The sequence below is a fragment of the Hemiscyllium ocellatum genome, chromosome 43, assembly GCF_020745735.1.
Source record: "Hemiscyllium ocellatum isolate sHemOce1 chromosome 43, sHemOce1.pat.X.cur, whole genome shotgun sequence".
NCBI classification, from domain to species: domain Eukaryota; kingdom Metazoa; phylum Chordata; class Chondrichthyes; order Orectolobiformes; family Hemiscylliidae; genus Hemiscyllium; species Hemiscyllium ocellatum.
The window spans coordinates 31034813-31062606 of record NC_083443.1 but is presented as its reverse complement, the minus strand read 5'-3'; the positions used below and the strand labels follow the sequence as shown (position 1 = coordinate 31062606).

The window sequence follows — 27794 nt, the reverse complement described above, 5'->3', positions numbered from 1 at the left end:
AGATTAAATCTGTTTTCTTCAGTCACCCCGTGACCGTGATCTTAATCATAAGCAGCTGGCTTTCCACAAAGTGATTCTGTAAAGGCTGTTAAAAGTCCCAAGTAATTAAAACAGAATGTGACTTGTTCAGACAGTGTGAATGAGTGAGAGGGAACTGAGACCTTGTGTAGCAGCTGATACGTCTGTTGTGCATTTGTGCTTGTGGATGCATTACATTTGGGTATGTATATGACCAGGAAAGGTTTGGGGAGACATGGGCTAAATGCAGACAAGTGGGACTAGGTTCGTTTGGGAATACAGTCAGCGAAGATGAGTTGGATCAAAGGATCTGTTGTACAATTGCTTAATACAGCTGTGCTTTTCTTGATGATCACTGCCCACAGGAAGCAAATTTGTGTATTGTCCTTGCTCAAAAGCCCTGAGCAGTGGTCAGCCAATAGATCATATCTCCACGTTTTCCCATCAGAATCCAAGCTGGGAGGACGACTTTCCAAAATAACCGTACTGCGTCCTCTATTTGAGGCCAGTATTTGTAGTAATTGCTTCAGAGAGAGCTTAGGTGCAGCAAGGGATTTTGATGCTTTAGATATTCCCTGAGATGAGCAAGGAACAGGTCTTCGTATGACAACAGTGTTATTTCAAGGTTGACGTCTGCTGTTTAAGGTCACCTGTTGCGTAACGCTTACAGTTAAGAATTAATGAATAAAGCTGTCTGCCAACTGCCACCATGCTCTGGACCCCATCTGATGTTCAGTAGTCCTACAATTAACCTTCACAGCATCAATACTTAGTTAGAAATATATTGTTGCTAAAGCCACATTTATTGTTGCTAGTTTCCCAGTTGCCTTGAAGATGGGTCTCCCATTGAACCACTGCACTCCATCTGGTGATTGTGATTCTCAAATGGCTTTTGGGACAGAAGTTCCAGGATAGCAACTTGGGACAATGATTGACAGGATGAATATTTTAACAGCAAAGTATATTGTAAAATGTAGTGTACATCCATTGTAATTAGTGGGTCAGGCCACACTTGCAGAACTGCATGCTGGTCTGGTTAGGGTTAGCATACCTTTCAGTTCTGAAGCTGAATTATATCGAACTCAAAGCGTTAACTCTGCTTCTGTCTTGATAGATGCTGCCTGACCTGCAGAGTTTCTCCTGCAGGTAAAGCAAAAAACCTGTTCAATTCATGTGCCATCACCTTATTTTTCAAGATTTCTTTAAGAGCAATGCTCAGTTCTAACACTTTTAAAAATATATAGAACCTTTCATTATTTGTTTTTACATTTCTAGCTAGCTTTCTCTTGTATTCAATTTTTTTCTCATTATTAATCTTTTAGTCATTCTTTACATTTTTTTAAAGTTCTGTCTAATCTTCCAACCTGCCATCCATCGCCTTGCAATTTTATAGTTTTACTTCAAGTTGATGTTATCTCTACCCTACTTAATTAACCACAGATATTAGGTAGTCCTGTTGGAATTTTACATTTTCATTGGAATGTTTCTAATCTGCGCATTGTGAAATGGCCCTGAAACATCTGCTATTGCAGCTCTCTTGACTATCTCGTAACCTACGTTGTTAGTTCACACTAGCTGGCTCTGCTTTTATGCCCTCAGAAGTACCTTTATTGAAGTTTAAACAGTTAGTTTTGGAACCTCTGTTCATTCCCTCAAACTTAATGTAAAATTCATCTATATTATGATTGTTGCTACTAAGGGGTGCCTTCACTATGAGGTTATTAATTAATTCTACTTTATTTGAAGGTAGTGCAGTGAAGAGGTAACAGAGCCTTGGTGAGGGGAAGGCTGTTGATGCGATGTACATGGACTTCCAAAAGGTGTGCAATACAGTGCCACACGGCACAACAGATAGGGTGGCATGGTGGCTCAGTGGTTTGCACTTGTGCCTCACAGCGCCAGGGGCCTAGGTTCAACTTGACACTCAGGTGACAGTCTGTGTGGAGTTTGCGCTTCCTGCCCGTGTCTGCGAGGGTTTTTAGATGAGATTAGGTTACTTACAGTGTGGAAACAGGCCCTTCGGCCCAGCAAATCCACACCGACCCTCCGAAGAGCAACCCACCCAGACCCATTCCCCTACATTTACCCCGTTACCTAAAACTACAGCAATTTACCTTGGCCACTTCACCCTAACCTGCACATTTTTGGACTGTTGGAGGAAACCCACGCAGACACAGAGAGAATGTACAAACTCCACACAGACAATTGCCTGAAGTGGGAACTGAACCCAGGTCTCTAGCACTGCGAGACAGCAGTGCTAACCACTGTGCCACCGTGCCACCTACAGTCCAAAGCTGTGCAGGTTAGGTGGGTTGGCCATGGGAAACTGCCTCGTGGTGTGCAGGCTAGGTAGGCTAGCCATGGGCAATGCAGGGTTTTAGAGGTGAAGTGGGACTTGGTGGGATGAGGTCAGAGTGTAGGTGTGGACTTAACAAGCTGAATGGCTTGCTTCCACACTGTAGGGATTCTAGGAAAGTTGTGGACCATAAAATAAAAGGAGCAATAACATTAAGGTTACAAAATTAGCTGAAGAATAAGATGCAGAGAGCAAAAATGACTTGGTATTTCTAGGATTGGGAGATTGGAAAATTATTTTTATTCATTCATTGGATGTGGGCACCACTGGCTAGGCCAGCATTTATTGCCCATCTCTAATTGCCCAGAGGGCAGTTCAGAGTCAGCCACATTTCTGTGTGTCTGCAGTCACATGTAGGCCAGACCAGGTAAGGATGACACTTTCCTTCCCTAAAGGACATTAAGTGAACCAAATGGGTTACCCAAACTCAGTATTCAGATCCTTATTTTTCCAGACTTATATTAATGATTGAGATCTTGCTCTGCAGGGGACAATTTCAGGGTTATCAGATGACACTAAACTTGACAGAATTGTAAACTATAAAGGGGACGATGCAGAACTTCAAAAAGGCATTGGTAAATTTGTGGAATGGGCAAAGAGAGGTGGCAGATGAACTTCATGTGGAGAAGTATGAGGTGACATGCTTTATAGAGTCATAGAGTAATAGAGCTGTACAGCATGGAAACAGACCCTTCAGCCCAACTCGTCCATGCCGACCTGATATCCCAGCCCAATCAGCACCTGGCCAATATGGAGAAATAGTATAAGATAAAGGTTACTATTCTAAAGAGGGGCAGAGAGGCCTGCTATGTGTGAAAGTAAGTCAATAAAGATGAAAGTTCAGGCAGAGAGAGCAGTTAAACCACCATTATTCTAGGCTTCATAAATAGGTGCATGCAAGGCTATGATGAACTGGCCCTCATTTGAAGTATTGTATCCAGTTCTGGGCACTACACTGTAGGAGAGAAATCAACACTGTGGGACAGCACGATGGTTCAGTGGTTAGCATTGCTGCCTCACAGCACCAGGGACCAGGGTTCGATTCCAACCGCGGGGGGATTGTCTGTGTGAAGTTTGCACATTTTCCCTGTGTCTGCGGGGATTTCCTCCAGGTGCTCTGGTTTCCTCCCACAGTCCAAAAGAAACATGCAGGCTTGGTGAATTGGCCATGCTAAGTTGTCCATAGGTGTTCAGTGATGTGTAGGTTAGGTGCATTAGTCAGGGGTAAATGTAGAATGATAGGGTAGGGGAATGGGTCTGTTTGGGTTACTCTTCAGAGGGTTGGTGTGGACTTGTTGGGTTGAAGGGCCTGTTTCCACACTGTAGGGATTCAATGATTGACAGTTGAACACGTTTTATAGAGTGGGCAAAAAATGAGGACATTTCATAAAGTGCAGAACTGAGATGAGGAGGAATTTCTTCAACCAGAGGGTGGTGAATCTGTGGAACTCATTGTCACAGAAGCTAAGTCGTTGAGTGTCTTCAAGATAGAGATAGATAGGCTCTTGATTAGTAAGAGGATCAATGCTTACGTGGAGAAGGCAAGGGAGTGGGGTTGCGAAACATACTAACCATGATTGAATGGCTGGGCAGCCTCGATGGGCTGAGTGGCCTAATTCTCCTCCTATCTTATGGTCTTACGGAAGCGATTTACAAAAATGGATGAGGAAGAGATTGTGCAGAAGTTTTCACAATCTCGAGGGGTCCGGATTGAGTGGATGGGAAGAAATTGTTCTAGTGGAGTGGTTTCCTGCATTTCTGGGTTTCCGAAATCCATGAGAAAAAAATACTTTATTAAAAAAAAGGTGGTTTACCCAGCGCCTAATCGACATAAAGCTGGAGAGTGGCTCAGTTCCTTCTGGACTTGCTGAATTAACTTGTGTCCCTGGATTAACTGCTTTTGGCTTGGCAGGGATACATACTTTGGCAGCAAAAGAATCAAATATTTGCAGGCTTGAGCCCCCTGCATAAACTGAGCATTGATACAAGGGTGGCCTCCCGTTTAGCTGTGCACTGAAGGACATTCAATTTTGTTATAAATATGATACGGACATAAACACAGCAGAGCCAGACAGCTCGGTTCCGTGGCACAATCTAATTTTGTTCAGTTTGCTATGTAAACAAAGGTCTAACTTTACAGCCACAGCTCTGAGAATACACAGGAAGCCATGGAAATCTAAGATAAATAGGAATAATTTATAGCGCACAGTCAGACATTTCTAAATAAATTTTATGTACATATATATCTGTGCTTGTATTTGTCTGCACGCATTCTGGCTACGTTCCACATTGAGTAGATGATGTGATTTAGTATTCCAGTTAATCCAGGGCAAGTAATGAGTGGGACATTTTTTGGGGGGGGGGGGGGGGGGGGGGGTTGCCTTTTGAGTGCTCCTGTGCTTTAGCCTGTTTGGAGCAAAAGGCACTATGGGTGCTAATGAGTTAACAATGCAATGGGTTTTCCAGAATGGAGACCACTCCTGTACAATAGGAAGAGGGAGAGGCCAGTCAGCCTGTCAGACCTGTCCTCCTGTTCGGTTAGATCACAGGAGAGCTGTACTTTGGTGTCTGGATCAGTGGTGCTGGAAGAGCACAGCAGTTCAGGCAGCATCCAACAAGCAGCGATATCAACACTGACACAGGTTGCTCATTGGTGATCGGTTCCTGGACGCTGTTAACATTTCAGAAGTCACGTTCCTGTATCTTCTCCTCTCTTGTTACATTCCCATGAGCAATAACGGGCCTGCTTTCTGGAGCATCCGTGGAATGGAATGTTTGGGAGGGTGCACAGCCATTCTGCAGAACCCCTCACCCCACCCCCTCCCACCCCCATCCCCTGACCTGGCACATTTCCTTCAATTGGTGCAATCTCACTTTTATGGGGCGGTGCCATTTTTTTTTGTTGCGTGACCTTTTCCGCTGTGAGGACATGACAGAGATTAGCGATTTAAGCTGACAGCTATTTCTTATTTTACTCGTGCACAGTCCGATCCCACAGTGCCCGTCTTATTGCTGTCGCAATAGCGCAGGAGTTCAAGGACTTGCTTTTGTGTTTTTTTTTTCGCTTTTTTGAAATCCAAATGAGAGGAGAGAATATCAGGCAGCCTGGCCAGACATTGTCAGCCCTTCACGCATTTTCAGCTTCACAGACTAGTTGGGAAATGCAGTGATGGTTTCCATCACTTCAAACATCTGCATTCGGTCAGAACCTCTTGGAAAATGAGGCATCGTATTTGCTTAAATTTAAACTCCGTAAACTTAAGTCATCTTTTCTCCATTCCCCTCCTACTGCAGTTAAACACAGCAACATAAACAACTGTGAACAACTCATCTAACATTCACTCACTCAGTTTTATTTGTTTACCTTCAGGTCATGGCCTGTATATTAGAGTAATTACGACCAGATATTTCACTTCCCCTTTGTAGTGGTGGTAATGGGGCTGCTGCTGTGACAGTAAAATGGATTGAAAGGCTCTAAGAGCTGCCAATGTACAGGCACGTTTTATTCACTCTTAGAAACACAGAATCCTACCGTGCGGAAGCAGGCCATTCAGCCCATCAACTCCGCACCAACCCTCCGACACATCCAACCCAGACACATCCCCTTTTCCATAACCCTGCATTTCCCCTAGCTAATCCACCAAGCCTGCACACCCCTGGACACTATGGGGCAATTGAGCACGGCCAATCCACCCTAACCTGCACATCTTTGAACTGTGAGAGAAAACTGGAGCACCCGGAGGAAACCAGTGCAGCCACGGGAAAAATGTGCAAACGCCACACAGACAGTCGTCCGAGGCTGGAATCGAACCTGAATCCCTGGGTTGTGAGATAGCAGTAGCTAACCATTTGGGATGTGGGTGTCATTGACTAAGCCAGCATTTGGAGCCTGTCCTTAATTGCACACAGGGCAACTAGGAATCAACCACATTGTTGTGGGTCTGAAATTATTAATAGGCCAGACCTTGTCTGAGTGGCAGATTTCCTTCCCTAAAGAGCTTTCATTATTTCTTTTCAACTGAATATCACTGGGCCAGATTTCAGCTGAATTCAAATTTCCACCTAATGGGATTTTAATCCACATTCCCAGAATGAGGGTTCTGGCTGGTTAATCTTGTGATATTACCACTAGGTCACTCCCTTCACCTACTCTAAACATATACAGGGCTCTTGTGGTAGTATCCCTACCTCTGAGCCAGGCATCCTGGGTTCAAGCCCCATCTAGAGTCAGCCCATTGAGTCCCCACCAACAAATCTACCACTAAAGGTGCGCTGATCCCAATTTCTTGCATTTGTCCCACATTCTGGAATGATATGATATTTCAAATGCTTATCCAAATTTTGTGAAGGTTTCTGGCCTGCTCCAGAGGTGTGTAATAACATCTCTGAAACGGGTTGATTTAAAAAAATACCTGGTATGACAGCAAACCACCTTTTCCACCTCTTCAAGGCACCATCAACAGGGCTTGGGTACAGACGTGGTCCAAAAGGGGATATTTCTCTTTTCACTATTCCCTGCAAGTTGAGTTGGGACTGAAGAAACCTCTTCCCTCAGAGAGTGGATAGACTGTTGAATGCGGCATGATGGCTCAGTGGTTAGCACTGCTGCCTCACAGTGCCAGGGACCTGGGTTTGATTCCAGCCTCGATCTGTGTGGTGTTTGCACATTCTCCCCGTGTTTGCGTGGGTTTCTTCCACGTGCTCCGGTTTCCTCCCACAGTCACAAAGATGTGCAGGTTCAGGTTCGGGTGAATTGGCCGTGTTAAATTGTCCATAGCGTTAGGTGCATTAGTCAGAGGGAAATGGGTCTGGGTGGGTTACTCTTCGGAGGGTCGGTGTGGACTCGTTGGGCCGAAGGGCCTGTTTCCACACTGTAGGGAATCTAATCTAAAATTTGACATTTAAGGGAAAGTAGATTCTGGTTTCCAGCATCTGCAGTCATTATTTTTACCTTGAAGGGAAAGTAGCCCATCAGAGGAGGGATAGGGCATGGAAGGCTATATCTGTAAGGTGAGTTGAAGATGAGTGGGAAGAGGTTTGTATGAATCACATGTCCAGGCATGAAGCAGTTGGGCTGAATGGTCTGTCCCCGTGCTGAAGAACCAATATAAGTCATTCCATGACATGCCAGATGAAGTCAGACACATTGACTCAGGGTGCCTGAAGCAGTAAAACACTTTTCAGAACTGCAGTGTAAATCCCTTTCCCCATGTTCAGACTCTGATGGATTTGAATTGATTCTAACATTGACCTATAAAGAGCCTTGATTGTATCATAGTCAGGAAAGATTACAGTTAACCCGTGTGAATTGGTTCTGTCCACGCGGGTCAATTGGAATCAGCTTCCAGCTGAGATGTGCGGAGATTTGTTCTGAAACCATTACTGAGAAACTCGACAGATAAAGGAAGCTGATCAAAGTGGAAGCGTAAACTGTTGGGAAGCTGGAGGGGAATTGTAGCTTTTGACAATTGAACATGGCAGGACGTGAAAAAATGTCCTCCATAAGGAGATTGTTGTCATTGTTGATGGATTATTGTCAAAATGGAAATGTGAAAGCAGAAGGAGGTTATGTCCGAATATGTCAGCAAGTAATAAATGTTATTGACTTTGGCCCCTTAACCCCAGGTTGGGGGGTTCTGCCGGTCTGCCATTGGTCCAGTTTCCTTAGAGTGGCTGTGTCAGAAACTGTCGTTGGAAGAATTTCTCCAGTCAGCTTTCCATCGTTTTGAGATGGATGAAGTCAGGGCACTGAGTGCTCTGTTGAATCTTCAACAGCAAGAATGAGAGAGGTTTGTCATGTCTGACCCCCACCTCACACCACTGACCCATTCCACCAGCTGTGGCCTCGTTAAAGGGGGTCAGTTAGTTTAGTTGGCAGGACAGCTGGTTCATTAATGCAGAGTCACACTAACGATATGCATTCAAATTCTGCACTGGCTGAGGTTACTGAGAAAGAATTTCTTTCTCAGCCACTTGGTCTCACCTCAGGGATAGTGACCCCTGGTTTAAATCGCCACCTGTCAACTCTCTCTGATGGGAGAGTGGGATGGTTGTAACTTTAGCAACTGGATAATGCTTTCATCTCTGAATCAGACAGTTGTGAGTTTGATCCAGGCTAACATTCAGACAAAGCATGTCAGAGTGGCTCAATGATCAGCACTACTGCCTCACACAGCTTCAGGGACCTGGGTTCGATTCTAGCCTTGGGTGACTGTCTTTTGGTATTCTCCAAAGATGAGCAGTCTGGGTGGACTGGTCATGCTAATCTGCCCCTAGTATTCAGGGATGTGCAGGCTAGGTGAGTTAGACATGGGAAATGTGGAGTTACAGGGATAGGGTGGGTCTTGGTGGGCTGCTCTTCAGAAGATTGGTGTTGACCTGATGGGCCAAATGTCCTGCTTCTGCGGTAGGGATTCTATGTTGAGCTGATACTGTGGTATCAGAGGAACTTTGGGACACTGCATGACTTGACCTTTTCGGATGGATATAAAGGATCCTACAGACTGATTACAAAGAAACTGAACTAATATTCATCCTTCAACCAACACTGACAGCAAACAGGTGATCTGGTCGCTTTTCAAATTAGATGTTTCTTTTCTACAGTATTTAGTTACTTGTGATACATGTTGGGTCATCCTGGGGTGCTATTGAAATGCAAGTACTTTCCTTCCCATCTCTCGAACAGCAAGTGTTGGTAGTTGAATTGAGGAGAGGATATTGCTGGTGCACATTAACGAAAAGGCTTTTATCTTTCTGGGCTGTGTCAGGTGTCATGAACAGTTGATGTTGCCAAGTCTGTGAGGAGAAATTTTCCCGTCTTTAAATAAACTGAAAGATTGATTTCTTTTCTCCCCATTTGCTGAGCTTTAATCCATTTGACAAGGGAACTGACATCTCATTGACTTCCTGTGATCAAGCCAGGGTAACAAGTCACACCGAAAGCACACCCTTTTTTGAAATTATAGTGCAGACTACAAAATTAACTGCAACATCTTAGGAAGGATCACTGGACCCAGAACTCTGAACTCTCTCCATAGAGGCTTCCAGATTTACCGAGCTTTTCTAGCAATTTCTATTATTGTTTCTGACCAGAATGCCTCTCAGTTTACTGAGAGAATGTATCTTGGAATGTATTAATTATTTCAGATTGTTGTAGGGGTAGGTGCTGGTTATGTAGCACTGGACGGGTAATGCAGACTAAAGTGCTCAAGGCATGAGTTCCGAGACCATTCCGATTAATGGTGAAAACTGAATCCATTTAAACAGCTGGAATTATAAAATGAGCAGTCTAATGGTGAGCATGTAACCATTGTTGCAAAAACCCATCTGATTCTCTAATGCTCTTTAAGGAAGGTAATCTGATGGGTCTGTATGTGACTCCAAATCCACAGCCCTGTGGGTAATTCCAAACTAAATGACCAGCAATAAATACTGACCCAGCCAGTGATGCCCACAGCCCATGAATGAATGATGATCAAGAGTGCTCCCAATCACAGCCACCAAGTCCTGTTTCTGCATATCTACCTCCAGTATTATTTACCACCGGAGATAACTAAAATGAAAAAAAACGCAAGACTTTAACATTGTTTGAAGATCCAAAGAGAATCTAGACAAACACAGTCAATGTTCCTACAGAGCATCAGGAATGCTGCAAAAACTTTACATATGCAATAGTTCATAGTTTATAAGAAGCTGGATCAGACTGACCAGGATGGCCTACTCTGGATTGCCTAAGGAGCAAAAGAAGGATCTTGCAAGTTTTTGATTCCTCGCCTAATGGCCCTGCGTGGGTTTGCAGCTCATTTTGCATCTCTCCCAGAGGATTATATAATGTCGAGGGTGAGCAACGCCGATATTATGATGCATGAGGCTGTGTGGTTGGGTGGACAAGTCAATCATTTCCTATCCAACTCCATCTTAGTTTTTATCACTGAGGTCAGTAGGTACATTACCTGGGGAGGTGCTGCTGTGGTTTTGACACCAATACCGTGGGTTCGATTCCCAGCTGAGGTCATCATGAAGGAGTCTCCTTCTCAACCTCTCCCCTCACCTGAGGCTGTGGTGACCCTCAGATTAAACCACCACCAGTTGTCTCTCTATAATGAGAGAGCAGCCCCTATGGTCTGGCAGGACTATGATTTTAACTTTATTGTAAAAAGAGCACACAAACATCAGGATTTGTAGGACAGATCCCATACTGTGAAGTTATAAATATTGGGGAAGGCAGAATGGGCTGGTGCTGTTGCTTCTAAGAGAAAGGATGGTCGAACAGAGGTGAACAAGAATATGCAATAGGTTTGTAGGGTGTGCGTGGAGATGATGCTTCCACTTTGTTTAATATTGAATCCTTACAGTGTGGAAACAGGCCTTTCAGCCCAACAAATCCAAACAGTAACCCACCCAGACCCATTCCCCTACCCTATGCTTGCTCCTAATATACACATCCCTGAGCACTAGGGGCAATTCACCTAACCTGCACAGACACGTGAGAATATGCAAATTCCATGCAGGTGATCACCTGAGGCTGAGAATTGAACCCGGGTGTGCTGAGGCATCAGTACTAACCATTAAGCCACAACGCCACTTTCCAGTCACTGGGGAGACTGTGACGAAGCGAGTCAGGAATTAACAGCCATCAGTATCTCTTCCCATTAGAGACAGGGAATTATTTATAAAGAGTCACAGAGATGTACAACATAGAAAAAGACCCTTCGGCCAGTCAGCTGGTCAAAAACAACCCCCGAACTGTTCTAATCCCACTTTCCAGAAGTTGGCCCATAACCTTGCGTGTCTTGGTATTACAAGGGCACACCTCAATACTCCTTCAATGTGCTGAGAGTTTCTGCCTCTCCCACCCTTTCATGCGCTGAGTTCCAGACTCCCACTCTCTGGGTGAGAAAGCATTTCTCACATCCCCTTGAACCCTTGTGCCCCTTACCTTAAACCTATCCCACATGGTCACTGATCTCTCTACCAAGGGGTACGTCTGCCACTTACTCTGCCTCATTGGTACTTAGGCTATATAGCTGGAGAACTAGGAACTTTAAGGATAAGATAGCCACTAATAAATCTGATAGAGTCTTCAGAAAAAACTTCTTTCACCACGGTGGCACAGTGGTTAGCGCTACTGCCTCATAGCGCCAGAGACCAAGGTTCAATTCCCACCTCAGGTGAATGACTGTGTGGAGTTTGCACATTCTCCCTGTGTCTGCGTGGGTTTTCTCCGGGTGCTCCAGTTTCCTCCCACAGTCCAAAAATGTGCAGGTTAGATGAATTGGCCATGCTAAATAGCCCGTAGTGTTAGGTGAAGGGGTAAATGTAGGGGAATGGGTCTGGGTGGGTTGCGCTTCGGCGGGTCGGTGTGGACTTGTTGGGCCGAAGGGCCTGTTTCCACACTGTAACTAATCTAATCTAATCTAATTAGCTTAGTGAGAACATGGAAGTGACTGGATGCATTTGAGGCAAATGGCCTTGATCCATGAAAGGGTAGCTGGAAAAACATGCAGAAAGGAGTTGTAGGATCGGGTATGGAATGGGATGAAGAGGTAACTGGAGAATGAACATATGGAATGGTTGGGCCGAATGGCCTATTCCTGTTGTACATGCAGTGTGCGTATTCCCACAGCCACTGAATGTGAGACGGCGTTGCCGAGACATCTGTCTGTATGTGCAAGGTGCCTTTGTGGAATCTTCCTTTCTGAGGGTTTGCTTTAATGATACTTCCTCCGAACTCTGCCTCGTTGGGTCTTTCATCATGTGAGATCAGCAGCATTCTGCAGACCACCCAAAAGCAAATACTTGTGGGAAGTGTGTCCTATCAAACGAACCACACATCTCACATCTGAACTCCCTCCAATGACAGTGTGGTGTTTCTCCACTACTGTACACCGTCTGCTTTGTCACTTTTAGCGTGGCGGTGGGTTGGTGGGGGGGAGCCGGGCAAAGTTGTGTGATTCATGATTTACAATTTGGAAACCGTAATGTGGGTTTATTAATGAGGCCGTTCTCCTGGATAATAAATGGTGCCTTTTTTGCACTTACAGTTTGACCCGATACATTCCTGCCATCGTGTTTGCAGGGATACAAGGAACGCTTGTTCCTCTCAGCACACACCTTTGTGTGTAGCATTAAAACTGGTGTGAAGCAGATGCAAGTGGAGCATCTGCTTAATATGTAAAGTAATTGCATTTTGTGATGTTTCCATGTGTAAATGGACAATCTCTCTCTCTTCCACCCTATCAATATTGATGCACTCCTTCCTCCCACTGGCATTCGATCCCCTGAAAGGCTTTGTCAGGTAGCCAGAGGCAGACCTGCTCAAATTGCAGGCAATATGTTTTCGGTTGGGCACAGCAGACCAATGCAGTGCAGAAATGCTGAAGAAATCCAGAAATCTCAGGACAACTTGACACGATTTCAAACTTCCAATTTAAAAACACATGTTTGTGTAAAAAGGGAAGGGGAAAAAGGACAATTTATCCTTCTATTGCATCTTTCACCAGCTGAAAACACAGTGAAGGTGATAGAGTACCCTTTGTGATGTGTGGTAATGTTAGAGAGCCGGCAGCCATTTTGCAAACAGCAAGATCCCACAAACACCGACGTGATAATGATTTCTTTTGCGTAATGATGTTATTGTGGTGATAAGTATATGTCAGGACACAGGGCTGGGGGTGTGGGGAGTGGGGGGGAAGCCTTCCAACTCTTCTGGGAAATAAGTCCAAAGGATCATTCACACCCGAAACACAGGGCAGAAAGGAGGCTCAGCATGAGGTGTCATCGGAGAGATCAAGTGCACTGAAATCGAGCAGAGCCCCACGCTGGCGATGGCCAGGTTCTGTAGCATCGCTCAGGAGTCAGATTGATTTTGGGAGGCCTTCGATATGCTGTCACCATTGCCTGTTCCAGAGACAGTCAGTGGTGGAGAGACCTGGGTCAGCTCAAACACTCCTTTACCAAGTGCAAAAATAACATAAAATATTGCACAAAATTATCCAATATTCTTCATGTTCTCAAAGGAAATTATAAGGGGTCTGTTTCTAATTGGACCTGACTGCATGGAAAAATCAACCAGTCCAGGTTTCCAGCGATGCTATTTTTTTCCACAGGTCAATTTGACCTGCGTATTAACTCCAGTTCACCCTGGTACAGCCAAGCATTTCATGTGGTAGGAATGACAGCTCCTCACCAATGGCCAAGACATCTGGCTACGGTGGAAAATTGCAGCGATTCGTGTGTTTTATTTTAAAATCTTTGCCTTCACGTGTGGGTCAAGCAGGGCGTGTTTCCCTGAAAAAGCACAGTGCATCCATTTAAACAACAAAAGAGGTATTCAGAGTAGGTTTCCTAAAGCATGCATTGGCCAGCCACCATGAAGCCAGGTGGTCTAACCCTCCCCTCCACAATGCTGCTAAGACTCAGTTGGTAGTCTCTATGGATTACTGAAGGAACGTCACATTGTGTGTGGGTGTGGATATTAAACTGGGGCCATTGCCTGGCCCTCTGACCTGCAGGTGAAGACTTGCTTGTGAGGCACTTAGCTCGATTGGCAATGTAGAGTGATACTTTTTATTCACCCATGGGATGAGGACGTCACTGACTCGGTCAGCATTTATTGCCCATCCTTAATCACCTAGAGGGCAGGTGAGAGTCAATCACATTGCTGTGGGTCTGGACCCACCTATAGGTCAGACCAGATAAGGATAGCAGCTTCTTCCCTCAAGGGCATTAGTGAACCAAATGGGTTTTTCCAACAATCAATTCATAGTCATCACTGGATTCTTAATTCCAGCTTTTTTAAAATGAATTCGAATTCCACCATCTGCCACAGTGGGATTCTAACCAAGATCCCCAAACCATTATCTGGATCTCTAGATTAACAGTCCAGTGATAATACTGCTAAGCCAGCACCTCCCCATCTGCCATTGCTAACAATGGGGGGGGCGGTGGATTCCTGTGCTGACTGAGACTAACCAAGAAGGTTCCTTATTCTCAAACTTGCCTCTTGCCTGGGGCATAGTGACCCTCAGGTTAAACCACCATCAGTCCCTCTCTCTCTCTCTCTCTCTCTCTCGAGAGAGAGAGAGAGAGAGAGAGAGAGAGGGATTATGGTAACTTAACCTTTGAAAGTCTATCAATGATGTGATTGCAGAGATGAGCAGTGGGGTTAACCCCTTCCACACTGGCTGACATACATCTGCCAATCAGACCAGACAATTGAATGATTCTCTCATTGATGAAGTGTGATGAGCATGTTGTAGTGAGCAGCTAACTTTCCAAACATCACTCAGTAGATTAATTACTTCAGAAAGTAGACAGAATACTGTGTTACTGTTCCTGTTAGCACAATACATGACCTATTTCTAACACTCCACTGGCTTAATTTAGGGAACACAAAAGGTTCCAATTCATTGTCCAGCTGGACATTGTTCCAGAGACAATGATGCACGCAGGGCCATATTGTAACATAAACTGACAACTGCTGTCGGTGTTGGACAATATCTTTATGCAGGTGTACAGCATTTAAGCATAAAAACTAGGAGCAGGAGTAGGCCATTTAGTCCATCGAGCCATTCACTAAGACCAATGGCTGATCCTCAATCCCAGACTCTCCTCACCGGAATGGTCTCGGCCTGTTCATGAACCCGTAATGAGTTAAAAAGCCACCATGAGGTTTCCAAAATTATGAGGGGCATGGATTGGATAAATAGACAATACATGGCATCGGGGAGTCCAGAACTAGAGGGCATAGGTTTAGGGTGAGAGGGGAAAGATATAAAAGAGACCTTAGGGGCAACTTTTTCACACAGAGGGTGATACGTGTATGAAATGAGCTGCCAGAGGAAGTGGTGGAGGATGATATAATTGCAACATTTAAGTGGAACCTGGATGGGTATATGAATAGGAAGAGTTTGGAGGGATATGGGCTGGATGCTGGCAGGAAGGACTAGATTGGGTTGGGATACCTGGTCAGCATGGACAGGTTGGACCTAAGGGTCTGTTTCCATGCTGTACTATGACTCTATGTAGTTGACGATATAATGATTATAATGTTTTGAAAGCCCTTCATTAGTTGTGCGGTGGTTAGAACCACCCCAAGATTGAAAGCGGTGATATCAGTGCACTGTTGAGTGAATTTCATAAACATCTCTTTCCTCACTCTGGGTATCTCAGAGTCAACTATTACGAGGGGGCATAGCTTTAAATTAAGGGGTGATAGGTATAGGACAGATGTTAGGGGTAGATTCTTTACTCAGCGAGTCATGAGTTTAATGGAATGCCCTGCCAGTAACAGTGGTGGACTCTCCCTCTTAATGGGCACTTAAACGGGCATTGGATAGACATATGGAGGATAGTGGGCTAGTGCAGGTTAGGTGGGCTTGGATCGGCGCAACATCGAGTGCCAAATGGCCTGTATTGCGCTGTATTTTTCTATGTTCTAAATTCTATTTTCCTAAATATCTTCACTGTCTAGAAATCTATCTATTTCTTTCTAAATATATTCAGTGATTTGGCCTCCGCAGATTTAAATAGAAGAGAATTGCACAGGTTCACCACCGAACAGGCCTGCCCAGTGTCCTGAGACTTCAACTGTTTGATCTGAGCCCCTGCAGTGCAAGGAAACATCCAGTCAGTCCTTCCCTGTCAAAGCTCTGCAAATTTCAAGAGATTCCCTTTCGATCTTCTAATCTCCAGTGAATCCAGGGCCCAGCTAACCTGCTGTCTCCTGACATTCAAAGGAATCAGTCTAGTGGTAACTTTATCAGTGCTTGTCTTAAAACAGCAGGAGAAAGGAATTTGATTAAAAAAAAAATAGTGCCAATGCAGGGAATAGAAATAAAAATGGAAAGTGCAGGAGAAACTCACCAGGTCTGGCAGTATCTCTGGAGGTAGAAGCAGAGTTAATGTTTCAAGCGTTCATCAGATTTGAAATGTTGACTTTTGTTCCTCTTTGCACAAATGATGCCTGACCTGCTGAGTTCCTCCAACAGGAATTTTACATTTGTGAGTTATCCATTCACACAGTGATATCATGACAAGTGTATCCAACCTTAAAATAACTGACTGGACAGCTTCTTCATGATTCAGAGTGGCTTCAACAGCGTGGGTTCAGTCCCCGCACTGGCTGAGGTTATGATGAAGGACTCTCCTTCTCAACTTCTCCTCTCGCCTGTGGCGTGGTGACCCTCAGATTTAACCATCAACAGTTTTCTCTCTCTCTCTCGAATGAAATTAAAAATCACACAACACCAGGTTATAATCCAACAGGTTTATTTGGAAGCACTGATGAAGGAGCAGCGCTCTGAAAGCTAGGGGACCATATATAACCTGGTGGTGTGTGATTTTTTTTTAACTTGGTCCATTCCAGCACAACACTAGCACCTTCACATCATCTCTCTAATGAAAGCAGCCCTGTGTCTTGGTAAGTCTATGGCAACTTTAAAAGTCAGAACATATCACTTCACATTGGAGAATAAACTCTGTCAGTGAAAACACTGCAATGCCATGCTATGCAAATTGAGGTATTCCATAAGGATTCACATCCTGAATAATTATGTTTGATGTGAATGTGATGTTAGCATTTACAGATGATTGAATGATCGTGACAAAAGTGTGTGTAAGGCTGAAACAAAATAATGATAATCGATATCCATCTCTCGACTGAAACACTTCGCAAAGATTGCTTTTGAGATTTGAACTCTGTGTTTCACCGAATGATTGCAGCTTGCATTTATTTGTGTGGGAGCATCTCACAGTGCTTTCCAAAGGCTTCATCAAGAATAAACATTAAGATGTCAGCTCAAGAAGGAGACACTCAAGAAGGAGAGATGAAAGTTTGGTCAGAGAGGTGGATTTAACATTGGATTTCAAATATCAAGTAGCCAGGAATGAAGATGTTTTGGTGGTTTTAACAATATAAGACACCATGCAAACTCTTCCAATGAGACAAACTCTAAAGAACATAAGAACTAGGAGCAAGAGTAGGCCATCCAGCCCATCCAGCCCATCGAGCCTGCTCCGCCGTTCATTAAGATCATGGCTGATTTTTTTCGAGGACTCAGTGAGGAATTGTGTGTTTGAGGAGATGACAGATTAATATTTCATAGGCTGCTGCTTCATTAAATCGCCTCATGAAAAATCACTGCTCACCTGGAGTTACCTTTCCACAGGCTGTTGCTGGGCGGCATAGCAAAAAATGCTTTCTTCACTTTCTCTTGGTTAGCAAATAGCCTTCTGATTTTCATTGCTTGCATCTCGTTTTGGGGTTTAGTGTCTTATTTGTGCTCCAGCAGGTTTCAATCTGCCCTTCAGGGAAGCTGGAGGTCAGCCATTAACCCCCCCCCAACAGCAATAACTGGTTTCCAGCTCATCCTCTTCCACCTTCTTCTTCTTTCTCTTCCATTTCACGTGGGGTGTCCAGCAGTGTTGGTTGAAGTCCTTCCCCATCCCCTCCTGTCAGTCAGCCATTCCTCTTCCAATCCCACTACATTTAAAACTCTCGCCGCTGCATCTTTCTGTCTGGTCTGAGGCACTCCTCTCCTCTTTCTTCCTGGCAATCCCAGCTGTGTCACGCATTTCATTGCATTCTCCCTCTCTTTATAGAACAGATGACCACATCACGGTGGCGGCACATGAGGCGGCACGGTGGCACAGTGGTTAGCACTGCTGCCTCACAGCGCCAGGGACCTGGGTTCAATTCCCGCCTCAGGTGACTGACTGTGTGGAATTTGCACATTCTCCCCGTGTCTGCGTGGGTTTACTCCGGGTGCTCCGGTTTCCTCCCACAGTCCAAAGATGTGCGGGTCAGGTGAATTGGCCATGCTAAATTGCACCTAGTGTTAGGTAAGGGGTATATGTAGGGGTATGGGTGGGTTGCGCTTCGGCGGGTCGGTGTGGACTTGTTGGGCCGAAGGGCCTGTTTCCACACTGTAAGTAATCTAATCTGTAAGTAATCTAATCTAATCATTTTGCTCTCTTTGCAGTTACTTTCCTTAGTTGTCCCACAATCGTTGCTGCTTCTTTTCTTACACACCTTCCACATACATCTCAGCTTCCAAGTCTTATTACTATCCAGTCACTGGCCCTCTCTTGATGTTACCAGATCTTCTGCTCTTTCTCACACTGCCATCCTCACAATGTATATTTATGCAAAAACCCAAAAAAACTACGGATGCTGTAATTTCGAAGCGAAAGCAGAAATTGCTGGAAAAGCTCAGCAGGTCTGGTAGCATCTGTGGAGAGAAATCAGAGGAAGGGACCAGTTCTGAGGAAGGGTCACTGGACCTGAAAAGTGAACTCTGATTTCTCTTCACAAATACTCCCAGACTTGCTGAGCTTTTCCAGCAATTTCTGTTTTTTTCTTTGTTATATTTACATAAGTTATGTTTATCTAAGTCAACATTGCTTCTAGCTTTCATGGTAACAAACAGAGCATGCTCTGCAATTTCTGTCTCTCATTGGTCTTTCAATCTTGATGGATGTTGACCCCCACCTTGGACCAGCTGTAATACTGTCCTGCTTGTATTGGCTGCCTATCTTTCACTTCCTAGTTATACTTCAGTCCCACAATGCTCTGTCATCCAGTAAACACTGTACTAGCCCAGGCTTTCAAATCCATTTCTTTCTCCATCATGTGGTTTCTGGGTGAACATGATACCAGCTCACCCACACCTTCTCCAGGACAGCTGGGGATGAGCAAGAAATGCTGACCCAACTGAGAGACCCAAGTCCCAAGTCTGTTGCCAATCCATTGACCTGATTACTCAGCAGCTAACTGTATGGTGAATCAGACTCGATTTTAACTATTTTAGTAGTTAACTATTATAACAGAGAGTTGGAGATGCATTTGATGAATAAACCAGCTGGCTGACAAAAAATGTTCTGTACTTTCTATTTTTGAACCGCATTGTAAATGAGATAGTGCAGAAAGCTCCAATTTAGTCATATATGTTACAAAGCTGTACTGAGTCATTATAATCACCGTAATGTTCGCCTTCTGTAGAAACAAAGGAAGCAGGAATAGGCCATCCAGCCCTTCGAGCGTGTTGATGGATAGGTGCTCAGTTTAAATAGTACAGGCATAAAGAACCTAGCCAAGAGGCAGGGGCAAGTTACAATGACTGGGCAGAGGAGAGAGCATCTGAGGAGAGAGAGATTTGTGATTCATCTGATCCTCCTCAGTCCTTGTACTTACACAATCCTGTCTAATAGAATGATAGAGCCCTCATTTTCTTTATACTGAGCTGTTGTTGAAAGATTAGCAGCATTGTTAACAAGAGAGTGCGTATTCATGGGTAAGGACACCGCCTCTCCTCATGGGGTACAGGTGAATAGACAATGTATAACTCAGAGGGAAAGGAGGAAGAAGAAACGTGAGACTGAGCTGAAAGCCTGAACTAGGAGCTCTTTGTGAAGTGGACGCTGAGAGCCTAGCTCTCACCAAGGTGCAGAAAGATCCAATGTTAAACACACTGACAAGCCCTGTATCAACCACGGAGAGGAATGGGTGACTGTAAATATTGAGGGCAGCTGGTCTGAGTTGGCACATTGCTAAACTAAACAATTCCTTATTATCTGTCCTGAAAGACACTGTAAACACATTAGGCTGCAGAAAATGCACTGCACACTTGTTATGACACCAGGCTTGATTGATTAAGTGCTGGAGTTCTCTATAACTAGTGTCATTATCTCAGGATAATGGACAGCCTTTGGTTCCTGTGTGACTAATCTCCTGTGCTGTATATTAAATGCCACGCAGTTAAACCTTTCTTAAATACTCTTCAGTAATCTCTGTGCTGTTCCTTATCACCCGTAGGATCCGAATACAGCGATCTGCTTCCCGAGAGTTTCCCGTCTTCACCAACAGAGCCACTTCCACGATTCCAAGTGGAGCCAGATGATGCCTATATCGTCAAGAACAAGCCAGTTGTCATGGCCTGCACCGCTACACCAGCCACCCAGATCTACTTCAAGTGTAACGGGGAATGGGTGCACCAGAAAGACCATGTGACTGAGGAGAACGTGGATCAGATCACAGGTAAATGGACAAAACCCATTCTCGCGAGCACCGTGGTGATCTAACAAGGTTGCCTGCGGGATTCACCAATGCAAGGGTGGACCAGACCCATCCATGATCGTCCTCAGTGTCTCCACTGATACAGGGTTCCTCTCAGTTTGTAACTGTACGGGGGTCAGAAGGAACAGAAAGGTCCCCTAACATTCCCTAATCCCTTTAGGTTCAACTGTGCTCGATGAGAGAATCCTGACAACATTTCAGCAATCTACTGAAGGGGGTTAAATCCAAAAAGTAAAAGAAGAGGTTTGTATGGATTATAAATGCTACAGAAAGAGGTTTAACCCCACTCCACCATTAAATATGATAATTGAGCTTAATGCCCTAGTCCCACTCTCCAAATTATTGAGATTTATTACACAGGCAGGTCATGTTGCGGCTGTACAGGACATTGGTTAGGCCACTTTTGGAACATTGCATGAAATTCTGGTCTCCCTCCTATTGTAAGGATGGTGTGAAACTTGAAAGGGCTCAGAAGAGATTTACAAGGATGTTGCCAGGGTTGGAGGATTTGAGCTATCGGGAGAGGCTGAACAGGCTGGGTCTGTTTTCTCTGGAGTGTCAGAGGCTGAGGGGTGACCTTATCAAAGTTTATAAAATCATGAGGGGCATAGATAGGGTACGTAGACACAGTCTTTTCACTCAGTTCTGGGGGAGCCCAGAACTAGAGGGCATAGGTTTAGGGTTAGAGGAAAACATTTTAAAAGGACCTAAAGGGACAACGTTTTCATGCAGGGTGTGGTACATGTATGGAATGAGCTGCCAGAGGAAGTAGTGGAGTTTAATACAATTGCAACATTTAAGAGGCATCTGGATGGGTTTATGAATAGGAAGGGTTTAGAGGGATATGGGCCGGGTGCTGGAAAATGGGACTAGATTAATTTAGGATATCTGGTTGGCATGGACGAGTTAGAATGAAGGGTCTGTTTCCTTGTTGTATATCTCTATGTTTCTATGACGTTTGAAGCGTGGGGATTTGAATACTGGCCTGCTGGCTCACAGTTCGGGGTGGTAACATTGCACTAGAATTGACCCTGGCCTACATGGGCTAGTTGGGCCGAATGGCTTATTTCTGTGCTGCCAGTTCAATCAAAGTCCAACTGAAAGCTGTAATGTTGATCATGAACACCTCAAAGGTGTTGGTCGCTAAGGACACTAGCACCTACTGCTGTTAGAAGGAGGAAGTTCAGGATAAGGAGCTACTAACACTGGCATTTTGGTGGGGTGGGGGGTGAAAACCTTACAGCAGAAGAGCTAGAGCTTTGTGAGAGGAACTGGCCAGATTGGAAGTGTCAGCAGTGCTACATGGTCCTTTGGGGTCCACTTACTACCCACCCAGCTCTCCATCTCCCATCCCAAATTGTCACCAGGAAGGCCATCGGAATATTGGCAAAAGCACTCCAAAAGGAATTACTATTAACCCTCCCTGTCCAACCCTGCGTCACTGCCCAGATCAGACACAGGCGTGCCCGCACACACACAGGCACAGACACACACACACACACACACCTTACACCACCCCCACCACCAAATCTCCTCGCCTCTCCTGACAAACACCACGGGTGAGTTTCAGCAGGACCCTACAGTCCAGACAGGGAGCTTGTTAAGACAAAGACCGGAGTAAGGGACCCTGGCTAGCTTGTCTTTCTTTTGCCCAGGGGCACGGTATATCAAAAACCATTCTCAGTACAGGCCATGTTTCATTTTGTATATATAACTTTGAAAAGGGTGAAACACTGGAATGCAGAACATGAACAGGAGACAGCTTAAACTGCCTCTAAATGCTAATGTCTGTTTATATTACAAGAAATACTCTTCAGACTTTGAACAGACCTATAATTATGCATTCGGCACACTGTCTCCATAATGTCTGTTCTTGCGTGGTACTGGGAGCATGTTGCTGCTGATAGCCATTGTTACACTACGGACATATGTTTTCTTTTTAGCTCTGCGTATTTATTTCCTGCTTGCTTAACAAGACAGATAAAATGTCTTTATAAGTAGCACTTACTGACTTCTGTGTTAATTATCCATCCCCATTCCAGCAATAACAGACAGGATAGGGAAAACTTTTGCCCTGTGTTTATGACTTTATGTTTAATACTGGTTTTTGGATCACAGAATTATAGAGATTATTATGTGAGACAAGGCAGTTCTACCTATTGAATTCTGATTGGTGTCAGGTCTTCAATGACCCAACAGCAATTACATTCCTGTCCCATAAAAATGAACTCCATTGGAAGCTGGAAATCTGCAATAAAAGCAGGAAATGCTGGAGAGAATCAGCAGGTCTGGCAGCATCTGTGGAGAGAGAAAGTACTGTTTGATTTTTCTGATGGGTGTGTAAACATTGTGGTAATGTGCATAACATGAAGGACAGAAGAACCAGGAGCAAAATTAGGCCGTTCAGCCCATTGGGCCTGTTCCTCCATTTGATATGATCAGGGCTGATGTTATCTCAGCCTTAACTCCACTTTCCAACTACTGTCCATAACTTTTAAACTCGTTACTGATTAAAAGTCTTATCTATCTCCTTACTCAATGTCCCTGGGGAGCGAATTCCACAGATTCACGAACCTATGAGAAAATCAATTTCTGCACATCTCTGTTATCCCTTGTCCTAAAACTATGACCTTTCATTCTATATTGCCCCAAATAAGGAAACATATTTTCTACGTCCACTTTGTCAATTCCCTTTAGCACTTTATATACCTCAATTAGATCACCTCTTGTTCTTCTAAACACCAGAGACAATCGGCTTAAACTGCTCAATTTCTCTTCAAACCCTGTACCTCTGGAATCAGTCAGTGAGCTCCTCTGAAATGCCTCCAATGCAACAACATCCCTCCTCAAGTAAGGAACAAAAACTATTTGCAATGCTCCAAACTAAGCTTAGATTCTCTACAGTGTGGAAACAGGCCCTTCGGCCCAACAAGTCCACCCCGCCCCTCCAAAGAGAAACCCACCCAAACCCATTCCCCTACCCTAGATTTACCCCTGACTAACACTGGGCAATTTACCTGACCTGCACATCGTTGGATTGCATGTGGAAACCGGAGCAAACCCACACAGACACAGGGAGAACGTACAAACTCCACACAGACAGTCAGGAATCAAACCCAGGACCCTGGTGCTGTGAGGCAGCAGTTCTAACCACTGAGCCATCATGCTGCCCATGAGTGACAGAGAGACAAACAGATGGAGAGCAATCAACAAAGCTTTATCAGAAAGTTCTTCAGGAAGTCATTAGGGTCCTGAGGCAAGGGATTTAGCAAATTGTTGGATGGTGTGATGGGGATGAAGTGTAAGTGGATGGATGTATCCATCTTGTGAACAGATCTTCTTAGAGTGACCTTTAGTATGGGGCTTCACAAATTAATGCAATAATGCAGCAAGGAAGGATACCATTTGACCCATTGTGTCCGAACCAGATCATTGAAAGAGCAATCTTAGTAGTCCCACTTTCCCTTTAGCCCTTCAGATATTTCCCCTTCAGTTATTTATCTAATTTCCCTTTGAAAATTATTATTGAATTTGCCTCCACTGCCCTTTCAGATGGTGTACTCCAGGTCATAACAATGATTTATTATCCAGTGCTGAAAACTTAAGCATTGCTGGGAAACAATGCTGTCATTAAAATATTGATTTCAAATTGTTGAAGAGAATGACATTTTGTGGATCCTCTGTAATCAGTAATTGTTTCTAAATTTCTGTCCATGGAGACATTGGCTTGATGCTCTTGTATGGAACAGAATGGTACTGATGATTTGAGCAATGTCCTAAGAACACAAGGAGTAAAGTCAACGAGATTAGTGTGTTTGCAATCTGTCCTCAGATCACAGACTCTGCAAGTAAATAATAATGGAGATCTTTTGATCCCTGGCATTGTACGCAGAAAAGAATCAAAGCCCTCAGAAGCAAAGATTATTTAAACAAAGGATTGAAATTACTGTCAGCGATGTTATATATACATACTGGGGGATAAATAATATGATGGTTCAGTGGTTAGCCCCGCAGCCTCACAGCATCAGGGACCCACGTTCAATTCCAGCATCAGGCGACTGTCTGTGTGGAGTTTGCACATTCTCCCCGTGTCTGTATGGGTTTCTTCTGGGTGCTCGGTTTCCTCCATAGTCTAAGGATGTGCAGTTTAGGGTCAATTGGCCAAGCTAAATTGCCCATAGTGTTCAGGGATGTGTAGGTTAGATGGGTTAGCCATGGCGGGGAAATACACAGCTAAGGTGGGATGCTCTTCGGAGAGTCAGTATGGACTCGATGGGCTGAATGGCCTGCTTCCACACAGTACGGCTTCTGTGATTCTAACTAACACTTGTGTTGGCTCCTTTATTGTCACAAAACATCCCAAAGGACTTTTTGCAAGCCTCAATTAAGATGTGATGCCAAGGCAAAGGCAGAGACACGGGAACGGCTGACCAAGAGGAAGACGTCTAGCAGAGTTCTGAGAGAGGAGAACAACGTCGAGAGGTTTAGGGAGGGAGTTAGTGTGCAGACAAGATGACAATGCATTTGCAACAGATTGCTGCGCACTGCCTTTTTTTGAAAATAGATTTGTTCGTCAATTTAAAATGCACAGTAGAATTTGCAGTGAATTTTGTAAAGAGATTTTCTTCCCTTATTTCCTCAGCTTGAGGGGCTGGTGCCTCACTCTCAAAACCCAAAGCTTGTTACTTGTGGCAGCACTGAACTGAAGAGACCGGATGCATTAGTGTAGATCTAAAATACATTAGAGACCGTTGTCTTTGGGAAATGTATCTAGGTTACTCTGCTGGGTAAATAAAGAGTAAGTTATTTGATATGTCTGATGGTTTCTGTTGAAACTGTACACCAGAGAACTGATGTAATTTTTTAGCTGCCTATCCAGTCCCATTGTTAATTAATTTGGGACGCAGTTTGTCTTGGGTTTTGCACATGAATTTCTCAAAAGACATTCAGCAGGAAAAGAAATGGCAACAGACCGATTCTCCTGCCCCCAGTCTTGGGTTATGTCAGATTGCCTTAGTTATTTGAGCCAGTGTTTATAGGTTCCCAATGCCAGCTCAGGATGCAAACACATAACTATAGATTGACAGATCCAGGCAGTGCTAAATGCGAGCAGCATTATTGAGAGTGCTGTCTCTCTGAGGATATGTTACATCAAGGCCACCTTGGTTGGTCCAGGTGTGGGCGCAGGTCCCACTCCACTGTTTGCAGAAGGGGAACATCCCTCAAGGCTCCCCCATTCTTCACTTAGCACATGGCATCTCACTGTAGTCAGTGGGATCTTGCTGCCTGCCAAATAACCACTTCCAATTCTAAAGCGAAAGTTCTCACATTTTGAGATGAACTTATGACCACATGTTGGCACCATCATTGAGGCTGGCTATTTCCATCACTGCCATATTCTCCCACTCCATCCATCCACACAGCTTAGGTAGATTGGCTGTGCTAATAGGGCTGTACAATGGCTCAGTGGTTAGCACTGCTGCCTCACAGTACCAGGGTCCCAGGTCTGATTCCAGCCTCGGGTGACTGTCTGTGTGGAGTTTGCACATTCTCCCTGTGTCTGCGTGGGTTTCCTCTGGGTGCTCCGGTTTCATCCCACAGTCCAAAGATGTGCAGGTTAGGGTGAACTGGCCATGATACATTGCCCATAGTGTTAGGTTAGGTGCATTAGTCAAGGAAAATGTAGACTAATAGGGTAGGGGAATGAGCTTGAGTAGGTTACTCTTCACGGGGTCAGCGTGGACTTGTTTGGCTTAATGGCCTGTTTCCACACTGTAAGGATTCTTTGATCTATGATTAAATTGCCCATAGTGTTCAGGGATATGTAGGTTAGGTGCATTAGCCACAGGAAATGCAAGGTTATGGCGATTGGGTCTGGGTTTGACGTTCATCACAGGGTCAATATGGACTTGTTGGGCCAAATGGCCTGTTTCCACACTGTAGGGATTCTATAATTCTGCTGCTGAAGCCCTCACTTGTGCCATTATTCACAAGACTAGACTATTCCATGATGCCTTTTTGTAGTCATGGAATCCTCACAGTGTGAAAGCAGCAATTTGTCCCATGGAGTCCATACTCACCCCCTGAAGAGGAGCATTCCCCTCCCCTTCTCCCCCCCTCCCGAAGACCCACATTTTTCATGGCTAACCCACCGGGCCTAGAATCATAGAATGCCTACAGTGTGGAAACCAGCCCTTCAGCTCACCAGGTCCACACCAACCCTCCGAAGAGTAACCCATCCAGACCCATTCCTCTATCTTTATTATCCAATATCTATCCCTGCCTATTGCACCTAACCTATACATCCCTGAACACTATGAATTTGGCATGGCCAATTCACCTGACCTGCACTTTTTTGGACTGTGGGAGGAAACTGGAGCACCCGGAGGAAACCCACCGACATGGGGAGAATGTGCAAACGCCACACAGGCTAAAATCGAACCCTGGGTCCTTAGCGCCGTGAGGCAGCAGAGCTAACCACTGAGCCACTGTGCTGTCCCTGTTCTGCCATCTTTGTATTGCCTTATTCAAAACCTTTGCAGCCCATGGCCAGACTCGTCTTGCTGACCAATCACCCTGCGCCCTCTGTACTGGCTGACACATATTGACTCCCAGTTAAATAAGATCGTATATTAAAATTCTCATCCTTGTTTTCAAATTTGCCACTGGCCTGGCTCCTCCCTGTCTCTGCAATCTCCTCCAGACCCTTAGCTTTCTGACATACCTACGTCCTTCTCATTCTGGTTTCAAGCACCATGCCTGATTTTGATGGTTTTGCTGTTAGTGGCCATACCTTCAGCTGCTGAGGCTCCCAAACCACCCACACTCTCCCCCACCCCTCCCCAAAGCCATTCCATCTCAACCTTTCTCTCCTTCATTCAGATTCTCCTCAGAAAACCTCCTACTTTGACCCAGCGTTTTTTTTGGTCTTTTGGAATACTGCGTGCAATTCTGGTCTCCTTCCTACAGGAAGGATGTTGTGAAACTTGAAAGGGTTCAGAAAAGATTTACAAGGATTTTGTCAGGGTTGGAGGGTTTGAGCAACAGGGAGAGGCTGAACAGGCTGGGGCTGTTTTCCCTGGAGCGTCAGAGGCTGAGGGGTGACCTGATAGAGATTTATAAAAGCATGAGGGGCATGGATAGGATAAATAGACAAAGTCTTTTCCCTGGGGTGGGGGAGTCCAGAACTAGAGGGCATAGGTTTAGGATGAGAGGGGAAAGATATAAAATGGTTCTAAAGGGCGACTTTTCCATATAGAGGGTGATGCGTGTGTGAAATGAGCTGCCAGAGGAAGTGGTGGAGGCTGGTACAATTAAAGCACTTAAAAGGCATCTGGATAGGTA

General features: G+C 44.8%; 1 protein-coding gene across 1 annotated transcript in view; it reads left to right on the top strand.

Moving 5' to 3' along the window:
• Positions 1–27794, top strand: part of unc5b (unc-5 netrin receptor B) — a 271559-nt gene that overhangs the window by 158863 nt on the left and 84902 nt on the right. The window contains exon 2 of the mRNA XM_060854379.1: positions 20190–20411. Within this exon, the coding sequence (XP_060710362.1) occupies positions 20190–20411 (222 nt within the window). The remainder of the gene's footprint in view (positions 1–20189; positions 20412–27794) is intronic.